Source organism: Nyctereutes procyonoides, unplaced genomic scaffold (assembly GCF_905146905.1).
Source record: "Nyctereutes procyonoides isolate TBG_1078 unplaced genomic scaffold, NYPRO_anot_genome, whole genome shotgun sequence".
Classification (NCBI taxonomy): domain Eukaryota; kingdom Metazoa; phylum Chordata; class Mammalia; order Carnivora; family Canidae; genus Nyctereutes; species Nyctereutes procyonoides.
In genome coordinates this window covers 5,561,709-5,583,771 of record NW_026575144.1, presented here as the reverse complement: position 1 = coordinate 5,583,771, position 22,063 = coordinate 5,561,709, and the positions used below count along the sequence as shown (strand labels likewise).

Below are 22,063 nucleotides of genomic sequence, written 5' to 3'. Positions count from 1 at the left end.
AGCTCTTGTAGAAGACAATAATTACTAGGAATTAGCACAGTTTACTTGGAACAATTACACTCAGCATACTGAGATTTTCTTCTCTCTCTCTCTCTTCAATAGAGTTAGGACTATCAAGAAAGCAATGATATATAAATTAATATTAGATATTTGGGTTTAAATAAGGCTTGTGAAAAATCCTCCCACAGTATTCTTATTAGCAAGATTAAGAAATGTTCTGGGTGTAAGCACAGTTAGGTGGATTCCTAACCGTGTAAATGACTCCCCAAAGGGAGCTCTCTAAGGGTTGCTGCAGGTTCTGCCTTTGATTCTATTCTACTTCACATTTCACCAATGACTTGGTTGCCAAATTGTTGGAAGGCTTCTCATATGTACAGATGGCATGGAGGTTGGATGGGAAACCATTACCCCAGAAGAGATAATCAAGATCCCAAAAGATCTTGACAAGATGTAACCAGATGGCCTACAATAGGAGAGAAGAGGTAGTATTTCACAGAAGCTGCCATAAAAAAGGCTCAGGGATTTTCCTTTATCACTATCTAATCAGTATGACATGGATTTATGACTTTCCAAAATCAAAGGCAATCATAGGTCACTTCATAAGAAGTATAAAGTCTAGAATTTAAAGTGGAATATCTAGGGAATGCATTCTATTACTTTTCCAACTTTGCAATGTCAATGTCTATATATAATAGATCATCTATGAGTGCCTGAATTTGTAAATAATTTTACCTACAGCTTCTGAGCTCATACTCTTTCAGGAAGTTTTCTAAGGGTTAACTATGATCGCAATCCTCATACCAATTTTACAAAATAGCTACACTTATCCCTATTTGACCAGTGAAGAAACTGAAGCAGAGTTGTAGAACTCTCATCCGAAGTAATGTGGTTATAAATGTTGGAAGCAGAAATCAAAACTAGATAGCTTGTTTCAGCATTCAACCTTTTAACCACTGTACTATACTATTTCCATAAAGGAAATGGGAAGTTTTAGCCTTGCTGTATTTAACAATGTTCAGAATATATTTGACATATTATGTATTGTGCTTCATGTTAAAGGAGGAAAATTTATAAAGGTTTTGGTCCAAAGAGAGGCCAGGATGGTGAGAGATCTCAGAGCCATGGTAAATGTGGGATAGCTCAAGAAACTAAGAGAAGAGTCCCTAAAAACTTTTTTTCCACATATTTAAAAGACCATCACATGGAAAAGGCATTAAACTTATTTCTTGTGACTTCAGAGGGCCAATTCAGATTCAAAGGATTTTAGTGGTGCCTATAAGAATGCAAATTTTATCACAATAGAGAAAAGTACTCTCTAATAATATCAACTCAAAAATGGAATAAGTTGCCCCAGGGTTAGTATAGTCTCTATTAGTGAAAATTTTCAAAGAAAGTCTGGACAAAACCTTGTTGAGAAAATTCTGGAGAGGATTTTGCAACAGATGTAAAATAGATTATTCAATAGATGGCTACTTCTGAAGTTTCTTCTAATCCCAAACTTCAATATTTCAACCAAAAACTCAAGCGCAATTTGTCTGCCAGGCTGCAGAAAGCATGAGGTATGGTGTTAGGTTGCTGGAGTTCAAATACCAGCACCAACATTCACTAGAGAGACAGGATTTGGGCCTCCAATCCCAGATTGATATTTACTGACTACATGAACATGAACAAGTAATTTCACATCTATATGCTTTAGTTTACCTATCTTCAATATGAGGATACAAATAATAATAGTTACTGGATTTTATATGATAATTGTATTAGTATATTGTAAAAATAAGTTAAACATATAAAGCTCTTAGAACAGCACTTGAAACAGACTAATTATGCAAGTTAGGTGTTATTTTTTTATTACCATGTAACCTTGAGATTTTCCCAAATTCTCTTGCCTGCCACAGTTCAGCTTACAAAATGGTGATAATGATAGTCTACCTCATTATATACTGTAAAAATAACAATTTATTACAACTAAAACACTTAGAACAGTACTTGAAGCACAGCAAGAGATAAATAAACATTATCTAGTAGTAGTAGCAAGCTGCAGCAGCACCAGGAATGATAGCAGTAGTATTTTTATTATGAGCACATATTTCTTAAACTCTGTGTTTTAATTCTATCACTATACAAAATAAGGATAAATAATAAACCCTAGTGCTAAGAAAGCCAAATTTTAATATTACAATAATGAACATCTATTTTTTGCATATGCAAATATTTGAACACAAACAAAATATAGGAAAATGTGAGTATTGAGAAATATATTAGTAAATTTATCAAAAAAAAAACTGGAATAAATGGCCGGAAAGTTTTTGAAGCAAACAAATTTGTACTCAGATAGTAAAAGTTATTCAGGAAGGATAAAAAGAAAGTAAATAAATCATTGAGCTTAAAGGGCAATCACTCAAAATGTGAAGGAATTCTGGAGTGAATTTATCCAACATTATCTCCATTGTGTAACTTTCTCCCCTAATTCTCTCACTACATTTTCTCATGTGTAGTGTCTTCATAAATGTCAACTGGGAAGCATGTAAGCAGACAATGAATTCTATTCATAAAGAGGCAAAAGATCTTGACAAATATAATTATACAGGTGAGTATCACTTCTCTACTTGGAAAATTAGGAGAATAAAAGATTGTAATTTGGTGTAACAGTGTACCAAATTTATTGGGTGAAAGGTAAAAATAAAGTCATAGCTAATTCGCTTAACTATTTCTTTTTGGACATGTAAATGTTCCTGTAGATAAGAGATAATCAGTGGATAGAATTCACCTACTTTTTATTTTTATTTTTTTAAAGATTTATTTATTTATTTTAGAGAGAGAGTGTGTGAGTGTAGGTGGGGGGGTGGAGAAGGAGAGGAAGAAAGAAACTCAAGCAGACTCAATGCTGACTGTAGCACCCTAATGTGGGGCTCAATCTCACAACCCCGAGATCATGACCTGAGCCCAAATCACAAGTTGGAATCATAACTGATTGCACCACCCAGACTCCCCTAATTCACCTACTTTTTAGAAAAGCATTCAACGAACCTCTTCAGAGAAGGAAAAAAAAATCAAAGAAGAGAAAAAGAAAATGAGAAAATGAAATATTAACCTAGCCTAGAAGAAAAGCAATAAAAGCTAAATGAAAAGAAAACACAGTATAAACATAGGAAAATTCCTTTGGTGGTCAAATACAATGAAATAATACTAATGTTATGAGAACATAGTAATGTTATGAGAACAGATTTTTTTCTCTTTAATAAATGATCTGTGCTCAAAAAAAAAAACCCTGCACATTAAAAATTATCTCTAAATGTGTAAATAGCCAGTTAACTCTTCCTGGCAACAATACTGAAATTCAGAGTTATTAAAAATGTTGCAGGATGGCTGTAGTAGAATGAAAACATACATACTTGACAAATTGTCAACAATAACCACTTCATATCTCTGAAAATCAAGCAAAGGCAAATAACAAATTGAGTAACATTTATTTATGAGAAACTGGTAGAACTTCAGTTAAGAAGAGTAGGAGTTTGAGACATTCTTGTCCATGGAATATTTTCACACCCCTCCAGCTTGAATATGTCAAAGAAAAATTCATCAGACAGAGTTAAATAGGCAAGGAATACTTTATTCAAGACTATTGCAAAAGAAAAGAAATGCTGAGTTCACCCCTACTGAAGCAAAAGGCAAGAGAGTTTTTAAGCACTGGAGCAATTTATTGCAAAAGTTCTAGAGGACATTAGAGGAAAGATTGGTCAACAGAATTAGACCATTTGTTATATTTTAAAAAAAAATGATTAGACCATTTGTGTTTGCTAATGACACTGATGTGAGTTAGGCTTCTAACATCTCAAAGAGATGGAGAGATGGTGCTATCTTTCTTGATGATCGCATTTCAAATGGAGGATTCTTACATCCATTAGAAAGATTCCTGAGTAGTAAAACAAGAAAGCTGGGAGAAGACTTAATCTCAAAGGGGGAGAGAAACAATTTGTAGTTGCAAGTTTTCTAAAGTAAATGCCATAAGGAAAGAGAGGTGAAAGGCCTATACTCAGCAATAGACCTCTTTATGTTTAGTTAAACTGAAGGGAATGTTAAGGCTGTCTTGGCCAGTCAGAGTAGAAGTTTTACCAGGGTTGGTTTGACAGTGAAAACCAGAGGCCCCGCATGGTCACAGTGTGCTGACTTGACTTAGAGTGGATTGTAAAATCTTATGCTTAGATGTATGGTCAGTAAGAGTAATCAACTTGGTTGGAAATGAATGGGAGAGCTCAAGCCTTGTTACCCTAAGGTCGCAATCCCAGTTGTGGTGAATGGTAGACTAACTTGAATTTTAATGGAGAGATTTAGAAAATAAGAGAGACTTAGAAGGGCTGGATAAGGTCACCATGTATGCCAGACATGTGCCAGGAAGAGCCAAGAAAACCAGAAAACCCAGAGGAAATTAGAACCTGAGTATATATGAAAACTTTATGAATTTAATGTGCTATCCAACCCACACACAGATCCATTGGCAGAGGATGAAGATCATAAGGGCTCCAAGTGTTTGATCACAAAACCTATCCAAATCATTGGCTAATCACAAGCTATGTAGTTATAGGTATAATCCTAATAGGTCATGCTAAAGACTAACCAACAGGGATGCCTGGTTGGCTCAGTTGCGCACCTGCCTTCATCCAGGATGTGATCCTGGAATCCTGGGATTGAGTCCCACATCCGGCTCCCTGCATGGAGCCTGCTTCTCCCTCTGCCTGTGTCTCTGCCTTTCTCTCTGTGTCTCTCATGAATAAATAAATAAAATCTTAAAAAAAAAAAAAGACTAACAAAAAGATTTTTTTTTAAAAAAAAAGCAGAGGGGCACCTGAGTAGCCCTGTCAGTTAAATGTCTGCCTTCAGCTCAGGTCATGATCCCGAGGCTCTGGAATTGAGCCCTGCATCAGGCTCCCTGCTTGGCAGGAAGTCTGCTTCTCTCTCTCCCTCTTCCTGCCATTCTCCATGCTTGTGCTCTTTCTCTCTCTGTCAAATAAAACAAAAATAAAATGTTAAAAAAAACACACACAGCAGAAACATCAGTGGCTACAACCTAAGGGAAAGAGATTCCTTAGATTAAGTTCAAGCAATTTATTGAGACAACAAAAACACCACCACCAAGAAGCCTAAAGTACAGGGGAAGCTTAAAATATAATCTAAAATGTCTGGTTTCAGGATCCCTGGGTGGCGCAGCGGTTTGGTGCCTGCCTTTGGCCCAGGGCGCGATCCTGGAGACCCGGGATCGAATCCCACGTCAGGCTCCCGGTGCATGGAGCCTGCTTCTCCCTCTGCCTGTGTCTCTGCCTCTCTCTCTCTCTCTGTGACTATCATAAATAAATAAAAATTTAAAAATAAATAAATAAATAAAAAATAAAATGTCTGGTTTCTACCATAAATACAAAATATGCAAAAAACTGTAATGACTGATATATACTCAGGGAAAAAAAATCAATAGAAACTGACTATAATGGGGTCCAGATGCTGGACTTAGCAGACAAAGACATCAAAGCAGCTATAAAATATATATTCAAAGAATAAAATAAAACTATGTTGCATAAATTAGAAAAAATATCATGACAATGATGACAATTATTAACAAATAGATAATCTAAATAAAAATATATACGCTGTAAAATAATTAAATAGAAATTTGATAGTTGAAAGTATGGGATCCAAAATGAAAAATTCAGTAGGTATACACTACAATTTGAGTCTACATATAGCCGTGCGGTGGCAGAAGAAAGAATCAGTGATGTGGAAGATATATTAATGAAAGTTATCCCATTTGATTAAAAGAAAGTAAAACATATGGGAGAAAAAAAACAGTCTCAGAAACCTATGGAACACACGTAAGCATACTTATTCGTAATAGGAGTCTCAGAAGGAGGAATAGAATGGACCAGAAATATGTTTGACTAAATAATGGCTGAAAATTCCTAACTTTGAGGAAAAACATAATTTACAGATCCAAGTTCGGTAAAGTTGTAGTAAGGTTAGACAAAAAGAACTACACCTACACACATCACAATCAAATGACTCAAAGTCAAAGAGAAAGAGAAAATCTTGAAAAGAGCAATGACTCAGCTTGTATTGGGTAACAACAAAAAATGGTAACATCTTAACAGAAATAATGAAGGCCAGAAGACAGTGGAATGATATATGTAAAATGCTGATGTAAAAATTGACAACCATGAATTCTCTATCTAACAGAACTTTTTTTGAAACATGACGGCAAAATAAACACTTTTCTAGACAAATACTAGGAGAATTCGCTGGTAGCAGATTTGCCTTAGAAGAAATAAGAGAAATCTCTCAGGCTGAAAAGAAATAATACCAGACAGTAACTCAAATTCACAAGAAGGAATAAAGAGGCTCTTCCAATTGTGGGCAAATATAAGAGAACACATAAATATGCAGCCATATTTTTTCTCTTAATTTCTTTAAAACTTAAAGGCTATGAAACAAAATTATAAAACTGTATTGTTTAGTTTATAACATATAAAGATGTAATATAATGACAATAGCAAAAAAGAGGGGGAAGAAATGGAGCTATCAATTTAGAGTAGCATATGTAGATTTATTTTTTTTTGCATATGTAGATTTAGAATACTTATTGTAATCCCTATAGTAACCATCAATAAAATAATACAAAAATCAATTAAAATTATTTATTAAAAATATTTTTATTTTTTATTTTTTTTAAAGATTTTATTTATTTATTCATGAGAGAGAGAGAGAGAGATAGAGAGACAGAGACACAGGCAGAGGGAGAAGCAGGCTCCATGCAGGGAGCCTGACGTGGGACTCCAACCCAGGACTCCAGGATCACACCCTGGGCCAAAGGCAGGCACTAAACCACTGAACCACCCAGGAATCCCCTAAAAATATTTTTAAAGCAGTAAATGAGGAATAAAAAAGACTAAGGCTTAGAAAAACACAAATAGCAAAATGGCAGATAAAAAGAAATCCAACCAAATCAATAATTACATTGTATATGAATGGAATAAATATACTGTAATAGGTTGAGTGATGTCTGCTTAGACTTCAGAATGTAATCTTATTTGGAAATAGTCTTTGCAGATATAAACAAATTAATATGAGGTCATATTAGATTAATCTGAGTCCTATTCCAAAGACTGGTGTCCCTGTAAGAAGTGGAAAATGTGGAAACCCTAACAGAAACACTGGGGAGAATGCCATGTGAAGACAGAGGCATGGATTGGAGTGATGTGCTTATAAGCCAAGGCACACTAAAAATTGCCAGCAACCACCAGAGTCCAGGAAAGAGGCACCAAACAGATTCTTCTTCAGAACCTCCAGTAGAAACCAACCCTGCTGACACTGATTTGGACTTTCAACCTTGAGGACTGTGAGAAAATAAACTTCTGTTGTTTTAAGACTTTCAGTTTGTGGTATTTCATTATGGCAGTCCCAGGAAACTAATATATGCTCCAATTAAAAGACAAAGTTTGACTAGGGAAAAAGATGCAAATCCAACTATATGTAGTCTATGAGGACACAGTTTATATGCAAAAATACAAAGAGTTTGAAAGTACAAGGATGGAAAAAATATCCCATGCCAACAGTATTATAAGAGAGGAGTACCTAAGTTCATAAGAAACAAAATAGACTTTCAGACAAGACGTATTACTAGAGAAAAAGAGTGACATTTCATGATGAAAAATAGTTATTACATCAGGAAGATGTTTAAAAAGATGAATGTATACACATCTAAAAACAAAGCCTCAAAATACTTGAAGCAAAAACTGACAGTATTGAAAAAGGAAACAGACAATTCAACAATTAGAGTTGGAGATTTCAATGCCCAACTCTCAATAATTGGTAGAACAACTAGACAAAAAATCAGTAAGAACACAGAAGAATTAAATAACCTAATAACCAACATGACACAGTTGACATTTACAGAACGCTCAACCAAACAGCAGATAAATACACATTCTTTTCAAGCATATATATAGCACATTCTCCAAGGTAGGCCATATGCTAGGCAATAAGATAAGTCTCAATATATTTAAAAGGATTAAAATAATTAAAAACTGCAACAGAATTAAAATAGAAAACAACAGAAAGAAATATGAGCAATCTCCATATGGAAATTAAATAGGTTACTTCTAAATAATCCATAGGTGAAAGGATAAATCACAGGAGATATTGGAAAATATTTTGAACTTTATTAAACAAAAAGATAACAAAGTAAAGCATATGGGACACAGATAAAGCAATGATTAGAGGGAAATCTATAGCTTTAATGGCATGTCAAAAAGCAGAAAGATCTCAAATCAATAATCTACGCTTTCATCTTGAGAAAGTAGGAAAAAAAAGAGCAAATTAAATTGAAGCAAGCAGAAGGAAGGAAGGAAAAATTAGACATCAGAGCACAAATCAATGAAATGGAGAACAGAATAACAATGGAAAAAAATCAATGGAGCCAAAAGTCAGTTATTTTAGAAGATCACAATATTGATAAATCTAAACAAAACAAAATAAAGAAGACACAAATGACAAACTCTGAATATAAAAGGGGGGATAATAAGTGACCCCGTAGAAATTGACACAAGTTTAAAGGAATAATATAAAAACTAATATTAAAAACTTTATATAAAAACTAGTTAATTTATTTGAAATGGAAAAATTCCTAGAAATAAAAAAAGAAAAATGTGATCAAAGCTAATTCAGAAGAAATAGAATAACTGAATAGTCTTATAAAGAAATACTTATGTTGAATTAGTAATAAAATATCTTTCCAAAAGAAAAGCCTGGGCCCAGATGGCTTGATAGGTAAATTCTATAAAACATTGAAAGAAAAAATAATACCACACCTTTACAAAGTCTTTTGGAAAATAAAGAAAGAAGGGATGCTTCCTGAGGTATTCACTGAATCCAGCATTATCCTAATATTAAAGCCAGAAAAAGAGATCATTAGAAAATATTACTATAAATTGATATGCTCATGAGTGTAGATGTAAAAATTAACAACAAAATGTTAGCAAACCCATATCAGTAATGCATTGAAACCATTATACACTATAATCAACTAAGATTTATCCCAGGAATTCAAGGTTGGTTTAGCATCTGAAAACTAGTTAATGTAATATACCATATTCATAGAATGAAAGACAACCACCACATAATAATCTTGATAAAAATAGAAAAAACATTGAACAAAACCCAATGACAAAAGAAAGAAGAAAGAGGGATCCCTGGGTGGCGCAGCGGTTTGGCGCCTGCCTTTGGCTCAGGGCGCGATCCTGGAGACCCGGGATCAAATCCCATATCGGGCTCCCGGTGCATGGAGCCTGCTTCTCCCTCTGCCTGTGTCTCTGCCTCTCTCTCTCTCTCTCTCTCTCTCTCTCTCTGTGACTATCATAAATAAATAAATTTAAAAAAAAGAAATAAAAAAAAGAAAGAAAGAAAGAAGAAAGAAAGAAAGAAAGAAAGAAAGAAAGAAAGAAAGAAAGAAAGAAAGAAAGAAAGAAACTCTTAATAACCTAGAAATAAGAATTTCCTCCAACTGATCAAGGGCATCTACAAAGTATATATGCAAAACCTATACATAACACCATCCTTAATAGTGAAAGACAGAATGCTACCCTTTGAGATTGAAATGTCCACTCGTATACTTCTATTTACATTGTACTAGAAATCCTAACCAGTGTAATAAGGTAAGAAAAAGAAATTAAAGTCATACAGATTAAAAAGAATGAAAACTATCTTACTTACAAATGGCATTATCCTATAAGTAGAAAATCCTAAGGAATCTAGAAAACTAATAAACTTGCATGATTGCTGGGTATAAGATCATCATACAAAAATCAATTGTATTTCTATGTAGTAGTAATAAAAAACATAAAATGATATTAAGAAAATAATTCTATCAAATAGAATCAAATACTTAAAAATAAGGTTAGGAAAAGCAGCACAAGACCCATATATTGAAAATTACAAAACATTGCTGAGATAAATTAAAGAATATCTGAATAAATGATGAGATAATTCATCTTCACACATTAAAAGATTTAAAATTAAGATGTCATTTCTTCACAAGTTGATGCTTAGATTTAATACAATCCTTATCAAGATTCCAGCAGCATTATTTTGTAGAATTTGACAAGCTGATCATAAAACTTAAAGGGAAATATAGAGGACCTAGAATAGCCAAAAAAAAATTTTTAAAGAACAATATTAGAAGGCTTATAATAATATAGTTTCAGACTTACCATTAAATTCCTGTAATCATAATAGTCTGGTACTGGCATAAGGATAGATATATATAGCAATGGAATACAACAGAAAGTCTGTAAAGACCCTTACATATGTGGTCAACAAAGATATCAAGGCAATTTATTAGGGAAAGGATAGTCTTTTCAACAAATTACAGAGACCATTGGTCTTAGAACAAAAACTGTTCTGGGACAATGCCAAAAACAAAACAAAATAAAATGAAACACAAATTTAGATCCTTATATCACACTACACAAGAGTCAAGTCAGAATATTATAAAGGGAAATATTTCTAATTTTGTTGAGGAAAATATTTCTTAGATATGACACCCAAAATATACTACTTAAAATTTAAAAAAAAAAACTAATACATGGAACTTTATCAATTTTTTTTAAAAAAATATTCTTTTTTTAAAACATACAGAGAGGAAAACCATAAGATGCTCTTAACTATAGGAAAAAAACATATATATCCGGGATTGCTTAGGGTTCGTCATGGGAGAGTGAGAATTGACTCCAAACAGCCACAAGGAATCTAGATTTTCATGATGGCTGCACATACAGTTACTAAATGTCACTGAACCGTAGAATTAGAATAGTGAATTCTAGGGTGTGTAAAGTCAAGCTCTTAAGAAAAATTTGCATTATCTCACAAGTTCATGTAAATTGGTCACAACCACAAGAATGAGCAAAATGAACCTAAAGTGGGCATAAGGAAAGAAATTGATTTAAGTTAAAAAAAAAATAGACATCATTGCAGTGTACACATTATTGAAGGTTTTCTCCTAAATCTGTCAGGCCAAATTACATAATAAAATAAAATAGAAAATAAAATGTTGTAAAAATAGGTAACGCTAAATGGGTTATAATGAAGTAGCCTCCTTTGCTATCACAAGTGAACATCTTTTATGAGTACATTACATTTATTTTTCATGACTGTCTTTTTTGAGTGCAAAGGGGAAAGGTTTGCCACAGTGGGAGGGTTTAAATCTCTCCTTTGAGGAGACAGACATTTGCAGTGTCAATTCTCGCAGTATAGATGAGACCAGTGACAAAATCAGAAGTGAAGGTAGGTTTTAAGGAGAAAAAAATTATAGGTTCTTTCTGGGCCTTGACTTTGGAAACTGAGTAGTGATAGAGACATGCAGGAGCGTAGACTAAACACTGATACAATGCAGTTATATTAAAAATAAAATGACCAGTCTGAGACCATGAAGCCTGAAAAATAAATGTTAAAATGAGAAATAGTGAAGGGGACCATAAAGGAAAGGAGTGGGGAAAAATTAGAGAGGAAGACAAACCACAAGAGACCGGTGTGGGGATGGGGTAACTGGGTGAGGGGGCACTAAGGAGGGTACATGATGTGATGAGCTTTGGGTGTAATACTATATGTTGGCAAATTGAATTTATTTTTTTTATAAATTAATTTTTTATTGGTGTTCAATTTACCAACATACAGAATAACACCCAGTGCTCATCCCGTCAAGTGTCCCCCTCAGTGCCCGTCAGCCACTCACCCCCACCCCCCGCCCTCCTCCCCTTCCACCACCCCTAGTTCGTTTCCCAGAGTTAGGAGTCTTTATGTTCTGTCTCCCTTTCTGATATTTCCCACACATTTCCTCTCCCTTCCCTTATATTCCCTTTCACTATTATTTATATTCCCCAAATGAATGAGAACACACACTGTTTGTCCTTCTCCGATTGACTTACTTCACTCAGCATAATTAAATAAAAATTTTAAAAAGGAAAATAAATAAACAAACAAGCAAATGATAACCATAGTATATTTTATTTGATTCCTTCGAAGGACATAATACAAGTATAAAATGAGAAACAGAAAGATTTTTGAAACATTCAATTAATTTGTAGGTGGCAGAAGAAATTGCTGAATTGAAATCACCTGGGTTAGGAGAGTATGATGTGTCCAGATTTTCTCTCACCACTTACCACTTGCTCCCCAATCTCTACCTAACTCACTGCCTGGTACATACTAGATAATCAATCTACAGTTGCTGAATGAATGAATACCTCATGATTTTCAATGTTTTTTCTGGGACATTAAAATTTTAATGCCTAACTTATTGAACATTTAACATCTATTGGCAAACACTGATCTATAAAATGAAGCTTGGTGTCATTTGTGGATGGACCTAATATAGAGACCATTAAGATAGCTGGGTTTGGCATTTCTCACATTTTTATTAGCAGCCCCATGAAACATATCCCTCCTGAATATTCTATTTCCTACCCTAATTCCCCCCCCCATCTCCCCAGATATTTAGCATCTATGTGTTTATTTCTATAGGTATAGCTAGTCATATTTATATTTTTATGTCCCTGTCATTGTGCCTATAGTTTATTGTTTTTATGTGCTTGATCATGATTTCTTCATGTTTTTCTTGTATTACGAGAAATGTAATATATAATGTACAGCACTGACCAAATATAAGGTATTAAAGTTACAAATTTAATATCAATATTTTGGACAATGGATCAACTTAAATTGGATTCTTTTTAAAGTTCTGTCTAGGGATCCCTGGGTGGCGCAGCGGTTTGGCGCCTGCCTTTGGCCCAGGGCGCGATCCTGGAGACCCCGGATTGAATCCCACATCGGGCTCCCGGTGCATGGAGCCTGCTTCTCCCTCTGCCTGTGTCTCTGCCTCTCTCTCTCTGTGACTATCATAAATAAATAAAAAAATTTAAAAAAAATAAAGTTCTGTCTACTTAATAAAGTATAAGAAAAATTAGTATAAATGAAACAGGAAATGATGTAAAGGTAACCTCTGGTTATCGATATTCTTTGTGCTATAATTGGAATATTACATTTACTCAGTAAGTTAGTGTATTTTGCTCAGCTTTATGTTTCGTTATTTGAGAAACACAGCATAAACTGTAGCATTAAAAGCTAGCTTCATTGCAATTTATTTTTATAGCATAGTGCAAAACAACCCAAGCTGAAAGTACATTCAGGCACTGAGACTTAAATCCCTAAAGGTAAGAAAGTGGTTCCATAAACAGATGTGATCATGGATTCTGAGTTTATTTGCTTGTGGCAAAAATAAAAGTACCAACTCAATAAGTTTTAATTTATAGGCATCTACACCAGAAGGCCTTTAGGCACTTTGAACAAAACTGACTAAAAATAAAATTTAGTAAAATAAACCTAATCTGCTCCATTCTCCATTCACACCAGGGAATATACATTTCCAAATGGGTAGAAGAGAGATTTCTCTATATCTTTTCTAGGTGCTTTCTTGGAATTGTAGCTATGCCGTGTGCTAGAAGAAAATTTTATGATTGGCTACTTGAGAATATGAAAGAGGAGCTATGGATGATCATTCCACCTCCTGAAGGTTTTCTTATAACCATGGCCTCACCTAACCTGGGGTCAGGCAGAAGTGGAGAGCTTTTCTGTCCTGACCCAAAGGAAATATTATTTGCCCTTTTCTCTAGCATGAAGTTCAAATGAAAATGATAGATAGATGATAGATAGATAGATAGATAGATAGATAGATAGATATTGGGATAGTAACTAATATGTCTGAACATTAGGAAACTATGCTTCTATTTTTGGAATTATAATAGACTGAAAATCCTTATTTGTGCAGAATATAAATAGTAGAACAAATAGACAAGTGTGGGGACCCTGATCTTGCAGGCCTGCTTACCTCACACTTTGTTCTTCCAGGGTCTCACTTGTGAATTCCAATATATCAGCAGCTGTCCCCACAAACATAAGGAGAAGTTGAGAGAGTTGGTCTCGAGTGATCCCGCCTCCAATGGGTAGAAGCCATCTTCCAATTATGAGCATTAACAAGAACGTCTGATGGAGTCCCAAAGTCCAAACCTTCTCACATACTGTAGATAAGTTACTTACAAACACTTTGGCCTATGTAACAGAAAGATCATACAGAGATAAGGATTGTGAGCTACCACTGTGGAGAGATATGCCTTCTTTACCATAGATTTCAACCAAGACTTAACTTTTATGGAAGGTCATTTTCAGAAAATGATTTTTCACTCACTACAGAAAATAAAACTCCTTTCAACTGAACGTTGGGGGGAAAAGGCTAACGTGGTCCTTAAAATGGGGCAGCCTTATAACAAGAAGTAATTTAAACCTCATGCTTGATAGTAGGATTGTAGCATTTGATATTTATATAGCCAATTTGATGATGTTTTAAAGATCATTTCTCATTTTACTCTTATCTGTAACAAGGTATTACATACAGCAAAACTTTTTAAATACCATATTAAAATCACAAAAAAAAAATCCCTGTATTTTTCTTTCAGGGATTTCAAGTCTGCATTTATTAATCTGAGAGTATTTTAACATGGTACAAATCTCTTGTTTTTTATTGCTTTGAAATACTACTACATCAAATGAGAAAATGTATAATAATGCTTATTCATTACCTAAATGCAAAGAAAGAGAATAACTATAGTTCTTATTTTTATTCTGAATATTTAACATACTATTGAAAAATCCATTAACTAGCAACCAAATTTTATTCTGCCCTTAATCTTGGACTCTTAGAAAAATTTATATCCCTTTCCTTATTCTGAATATCTCTTGCTCATGTAACTTCTAAATAAGCTTTGAGATATATTATTTTCCCTTAGAGGCTATAGTCTTTTAAAGACTACAGGAGTGTAGGTCTCTCGTGGCTTGGATAGTTGATTCCAACTGATTTATACAAATAACTATGTTTGTGCAAAACCTATTTACCCCTCTTGATTACTTACTGATGTCAGGTGTGAAGGTAGAGGGAGGATAAAAGGCAAGGCAGGATGTTAACCTGACTGAAGTCATGCATGAAGATCAATGATCTTTCATTTACACAGTTTCATATTTCTTCTATGAGACTTCACATACATCCTACTTAATTCTTACAGGAAGCATACTAGCAGGGTAAGTATTAATATTTTCAATTGTCAGATGAAAAACTGAGATACAGAGAGATTAACTGATTTGTTCAAAGTGATATCAGTCAGCTGTGATTGGAGATTGAATTAGAATCCCAGACTAATTCAATTAAACCTCTTAGATTCAATGATCTGTCTTATTGTTGAAAATGTAGCTCATTGTAGGGGCCTGGGCCTTGAGTATCTCCCATATACCATTTTGTAATAGGCCATGGTTAGTTTGACAAATATCAGGCATGTGAAGAACAAAGAAGTGATTCTATTTGGCTGGAAATTTTCCCTATTGTATTAATATAAACACCTAAAAATATATAGGCCAGATCCCAGTCTTTTAAGTATATCATTCCTCCACAAATCATATGTATCTCTTTTTGTGCATATATTATCTGACCTAAGTATTAAAGGCTACTTAATGCTGCAAGTTAAATATATCTATTTATATATAAGATGTATATGACTATTATGCATGTTAAATGTGTTTAATAAATAAAAATACAATTATTTTGCAAATTCCTAAGCCAAACAAATAATTGGCAAATGTCCTTAGGAAAGAATGAGCTGAACATTGTAGAGTATGTTATCCTCACCAAATGAAAAGGTGAGTTGCTAGATCCTTTAAAATACAGCAGAAAAAGCTCTCACCGTCTTAATGAGATCCTCTGTTCCCTCGGCTTGTTCACCTGATATTAGAGTTTGATTGACGTTTTCTTTGCTGCTGGTATTTTGTGACATTCCTTCAGAGTGGCTACTGCAATACTAAGAATTTTGTAAAAAGGCAATATGTTAAAAAAAAGGCACAATACGTAGAATTTAAAATGGCTTCAATTATTTAAGAGACTATGAGTAGGTATGTGGAGTTTACACAGTATGCACAAATATTTCCAAAATTCAGATTGTGTTTTAAATAGAAACCACTTTTCAATTAATATGAGAAGAAAGTCAACTATACATGTTTTATTTTCCCACAAATCTGTGAGGATGTAGTTCATTGTGCAGAGCTGTAGAATTTTAAAGTTTGGGATCCCTGGGTGGCGCAGCGATTTGGCGCCTGCCTTTGGCCCAGGGCGCGATCCTGGAGACCCGGGATCGAGTCCCACGTCGGGCTCCCGGTGCATGGAGCCTGCTTGTGTCTCTGCCTCTCTCTCTCTCTCTCTCTCTCTCTCTCTCTCACTGTATGACTATCATAAATAAAAAATAAAAAGAATTTTAAAGTTTTTATTTTAATTCCAGTTAGTACACATACAGTGCTATATTAGCTTCGAGTGTACCATATAGTGATTCAACAATTCTATACATCACCTAGTCGAGTCACTCCTTAATCCTCATCACTGATTTCACCCATTCCCCTCACCCACCACAACTCTGGTGACCATCAGTTGTTCTCTATAAATAAGACACTTGTTTCTTGGTTTCTCTCTTTTTTCCCTTTGATCATTTGTTTTCTTTCTTAAATTCCACATATAAATGAAATCATATAGTATTTGTGTTTCTCTGAATGACTTATTTCATTTAGCATTATATTCTCTAGCTCCATCCATGTCCTTGAAAATAGCAAGACTTCATTCTTTTTTATGGCTGAATAACATTCCATTGTATACATATATACCACCTCTGCTTTATCTATGTATTTGTCAATGGACACTTGGGCTGGGCTGCTGTCATATCTTGGCTATTGCATATAATGCTGCAATAAACACAGGGGTGCATGTATTCCTTTAAATTAGTGTTTTTTTTTTATTCCTTGAGTAGATACCCAGAAGTGCAGTTGCAGAATCTTAAGGTAGTTCTATTTTTAACTTTTTGAGGAACTTCCATACTATTCTTTACATTGGCTGTATCAGTTTGCATTCCCATCAATAGTACACAGGGGTTCCTTTTTCTCCACATCCTCACCAACACTTGTTTCTTGTGTTGTTGATTTTAGCCATTCTGACAGGTGTGAGGTGATATCTCTCTCTCTCTCTCTCTCTCTTTTTTTTTTAGGTGATATCTCATTGTAGTTTTGATTTGTATTTCCCTGATACTAAGTGATGATGAACATCTTTTCATGGGTCTGTTGGCCATCTGGATGTCCTCTTTAAAGAAATGTCTTTTCATGTCTTCTACCCATTTTTTTCACATTCACATAACTTTTATTGTGGTACATCATTATAATTGTTCTATTTTATTATTGGTTATTGTTGATCTATTTCTGTACCTAATCTATAAATTACACTTTATTATAATATATATGTATAGGAAAAACAGTATATATTGAGTTTGGTGCCACCTACATTTTTAGGCATCCACTGGGGAATCTTAGAACTTATCCCTCATGGAGAAGAAGGAACTACTGTATTCATTTAGCTGAGAATTGAGAAATATGGGTGTGTCATTCACTTTCTTTATGCTATCCAATGCATTATTTATTTACTTACTTACTTATGAGAGTCCATGTGAGAGCGGGGCTTGATCTCAAGACCATGAGATCATGACCTGAGTCAAAATCAAGAATCAGTCACTTAACCAACTGAGCCACTCAGGTGCCCCTATCCAATGCATTTTAAAGAAGTTACCTAAATGTGCAATCATTAAATTCCTCTTACCCTTCAAAGTTAGTACCTAATGACAGCATCTGGACTACACTCTGAGGCTTTGCCTCCAATGATTGAACAAAGACTGTAAGGAATAAGACATTCCGGTCTGTTGCTAAAATACATATCATTTAGGAATCCTTCTTAAAATGCTAATGAAATTTTCCTGTCATTTTTCTGCCTGTTTTTTAATTGAATTATTTGTTTTGGGGGGTATTGAGTTTTATAAGTTCTTTATATATTTTGGATACTAACACTTTATTGGATATGTGATTTACAAATATCTTCTGTTCCAGATTGCCCTTTATTTTGTTGTTTCCTTTACTGTGCAGAATTTGTTATTTTGGTGTAGTCCCAATAGTTTAGTTTTTTTCCCCGATAGTTTATTTTTGTTTTTGTTTCTCCTGCCTCAGGAGAAATATCTAGAAAAAAATTGCTATAGCTGATGTTAAAGAAGTTAGTACCTGTGTTCTCTTCTGGATTTTTATGGTTTCAAGTCTCTTATTTAGGTCTTTCATCCATTTTGAATTTTTTTGGTGTGTATGGTGTAAGAAAGTAGTCCAGTTTCCTTCTTATGCATGTTGCTGTCCAGTTTTCCCAACACCATTTGTTGAAAAGACTATGTTTGTTTCCCATTGGATATTCCTTCCTGCTTTGTTGAAGATTTAATTGATTATATAATTATGGGTTTATTTCTGGGTTTCCTATTCTGTTCTATTGATCTATGTATCCAGTTTTGATTACTACAGCTCTGTAACATAATATGAAGTCTGGAATTGTAATGTTTCCAGCTTTGCTTTTCTTTCTCAAGATTGCTTAGGCTATTCAGAGTCTTTGTTTCCATACAAACTTTAGCATTGTTTGTTATAGTTCTATGAAAAATGCTGTTGGTATTTGAGAGCTATACAATTCATGGAGTGATAGTTAGGGTTCCTTTCTTGAACCCTGGAACAGTTGTGGAACAAATCAACTATCAATGATAGCATTAAAGCACGTATGATCCTGGTCAAAACATTCATTCTAAGAATTTATTTCTTGTCCAGAAGGCTCTTTATCCAAAATACCATTTGTTTAGTAGGTAATGCAATTAACTTCAATCTTGCCTGTTAAGACCTGAAACAACCCCCCAAATTAACATGTTTCTCTATCAAAATATACATTTTAGTGTCAGTTTGGAGGTTAACTTAGTTTTATGGAAACTCTGACAAAGACCTAAACTAAATGTTTCTCCCTTCTTGTTCCTTTGTTTTGCATGTAAATTTCTACAAATGAACCATGCATGTTTTTATCCAGATTTTTATCCATGATTTCTACAAATGAACTGTGTATGATTTTTTTAAATTTTTTTTTAATTTATGATAGTCACACAGAATGAGAGAGAGAGGCAGAGACATAGGCAGAGGGAGAAGCAGGCTCCATGCACCGGGAGCCCGATGTGGGATTCGATCCCGGGTCTCCAGGATCGCGCCCTGGGCCAAAGGCAGGCGCTAAACCGCTGCGCCACCCAGGGATCCCCTGTGTATGATTTTTAACTGTGCATGGGAATCTGAGGTAAATAAAAAGTATATAAGAGAGAAAAAGAGTGGCACTTGAAAATGTAAGTGTAGCTAATGATAATTTCATAAACTGTTTCCAAAAAGTTAAAGATTTTTTTAAACATCTGCAGGCCTACATATTTTTGAAACATACACATGCATATACATACACCACTATCATCACCACCACTACCACCACCACATATCCAGGTCACATATTTGGATGTAGAGAGAAACTATTTTTTTAATATTAACATTATAAGAAGTATATTTTTCTCAATTATTCTGGATACTGCATCAATCATTCTATAAGCTACTTGAAAAAGTAAAAAGAAATTCCGTCAAGATTTTTTTTTATTTTTTCTACTCCCCATCAAAACAACTAGTGTTATGGGTGAAATGACAAGAATAATTAGGAAAAATGGCCATGTGCCATATCTCTAAGAGCAAAAATCCAGCTGTTAGCACACTTTTTTTTCTGTACAGCAAAGGCTCAGAGAAAAGATAATGAAGATAAAGAAATTAAATCTTTGAACCAAGCAACGAATCCTCATTGCAGAGTAGCTTTGTGAGAATCATATGGGCAACAAGAAACAATTCTGACCACTTTATTCATAGGCATTAAAGCAGACTATATATTAAAATTGGTGACTTTGATATGGTTCTTTTACATCCTTAGCACCAAAAATCCATAGTCATTAAAAAAAAAGTCAACTGCTCTGCAGTGGCAAATAGCTTTGTAGTCATACTATGGTATTGCAACCTGAGTCCCATACCATTCTTGTAATTCTACTTGTTACAAATTGACGAGAATTTCCTATAAGTGGCAGCTGCATTAGAACTGCAGAGAACTGGTTTGACTCTTACAGCCTAACCTGACTTGTATTGTTCTTATGGTAATATTATTTCCACTTAGCATTGTACAGAGGAGTTCATGTAGATGATCTGGGTACCAACAAGCCACTTTTTCATGGGCTGTGTCTTAAAAATTCCTATTAGCTTCAAAAATCTTCCTTTGGGCCAGACCAGACTGTAATACCATCAAGACCAGAAAGTTTTCATTGTTTTAATTGTGCCACTTCAAAATAGATAAAGAGTTATGGTCATAACTATCGTCATAACCATCTTGTTTCCAGTCATGTAGCCCTAGCCCGATGCAGAAATGAAGTTAAAGAACTGATTACCTAGGAGGAATGTCTTCATGAAACAAGTCAGGATGTTTTCCTAATGGTAAGACATAGGTTAGAACATTTAGGATGTACAATAAATGGAAAATGTGAAAGGAAATTAAATTACTCTCCTGTCATGAAAAAAAAAATCAGGTGATTTTGATGGGAACCCCTCTAAAACATAGAACACATAACTTAGAAAGGCAGTGTGGTTTAAAGAGCAGGGGTTAAGCCCTAGGTGCTAAGCCCCAGAACTGTTATGGATTAGCTGTGTGGCCTTGAGAAAATTACTTAACCTTTCTGAGTCTCGGGGTCCTTTTCTATAAAATAGAAATACATAAACCATGCCCAACTTATGAAGTTGCTGAGTTAGTAAAAGAGGAAATGTATTTGAAAGTAATTTGAAAGAAAGGACTGCATAAAGAAAAATAGTTATTACCACAACCAAAAATTTTTAAATGAATGGACTAAGAGAATTGCTGTACCTCCCTTTACTCTGCCGTTTCTTATTTCTTTAAATGCAATTTCAATACTGTTTGTCTCTCTTTCTCTTACTTTTTTCTACTTCCATCTCTGCCCACTCTGCCCAATTCAATCTTTGGGCATTCATTTTAATTCTTAGTGTCAAAATGAGTCAAATCCATTACTACTTAAGGTCCAATTTCTTTTGTAGTATGAAAATTAGAGAAGTACCGCCTGGGGCTCAAAAATCTTTTTTTATTAAAAAGAGAGCTTTTGGTTGCATGCTATTTGTTGTAATGGGATTTGACCTGTATATCAATTAACTGTGCAACGCATTTATATTATAAAAGCGTTTTGGGAAATGAATTGTTATTGTGGATGATAGTCATGTTATAGAATTGGATGTGAAGGAAAAAAATGATTCAAATCACCAGAGCTTATTTCCATACCCCTGAAAGTAGTAAGTAGTAAGGAAATTGAAACAGTCTCCTAACTCCTTATGGTACGGTTTTTAAAAACCATGATAACTTGAACCAGCCAATCTAGTGTTACAAAAATATTTTGCTACAGTCATAGAGATAGCCTGTGACTTTAATATTTTTAAATAGGAGATTTAAGGCAAATAAATGTTTTCTTCATGCCTATTTTACTGGTATATGCTTGTGGAATTCTTCAAAAATAGTCCACAGAGCTAAATTCCCCTGTGTGCGCCTAAAATTTGGAGCAAGCATTTTCTAGATAAGGCTTGAATATCTGAAACATACATCAGAGTCTTAACTTTACTGTAAAATGACCAACTGTAGCAAAGAAATCCATAAGGGCAAATTCTTATCTTGACTAAAGCACTGTATCAGTGAAAAGTACTAAAATAATATTATATCATAACTACAGTTTATCTGTAACATAGTCCCATAACCTGAGCCCAGAAGATGCAAAGTCCAGGCTGGAATCTGCTGGAGTCTGCCCTCCACAGTGTTGTACAGGAGCACTAAAAGCAATGGATTGTGAATCCAGTCCAGAGCCTGCTACCTAGGGTTGTCCAGGTAAGAAGCAACTCACTTAAAAAAAAAAAAAAGTAGCTCTTTCTCTCTTTATAGGTTAGGGACTTTATTAGAAGCCACTGTTTATTTTTTTTAGTCAGC

The 22,063-nt window shown here is 34.4% G+C and overlaps 1 protein-coding gene across 1 annotated transcript in view; it reads right to left on the bottom strand.

Moving 5' to 3' along the window:
• TMEM26 (transmembrane protein 26) overlaps positions 1–22,063 on the bottom strand; it is a 47,722-nt gene that overhangs the window by 8,585 nt on the left and 17,074 nt on the right. The window contains exons 3-4 of the mRNA XM_055308696.1: positions 15,825–15,938; positions 13,925–14,145 (exon numbers count right to left, since the gene is read on the bottom strand). Of these exons, the coding sequence (XP_055164671.1) occupies positions 13,925–14,145; positions 15,825–15,938 (335 nt within the window). The remainder of the gene's footprint in view (positions 1–13,924; positions 14,146–15,824; positions 15,939–22,063) is intronic.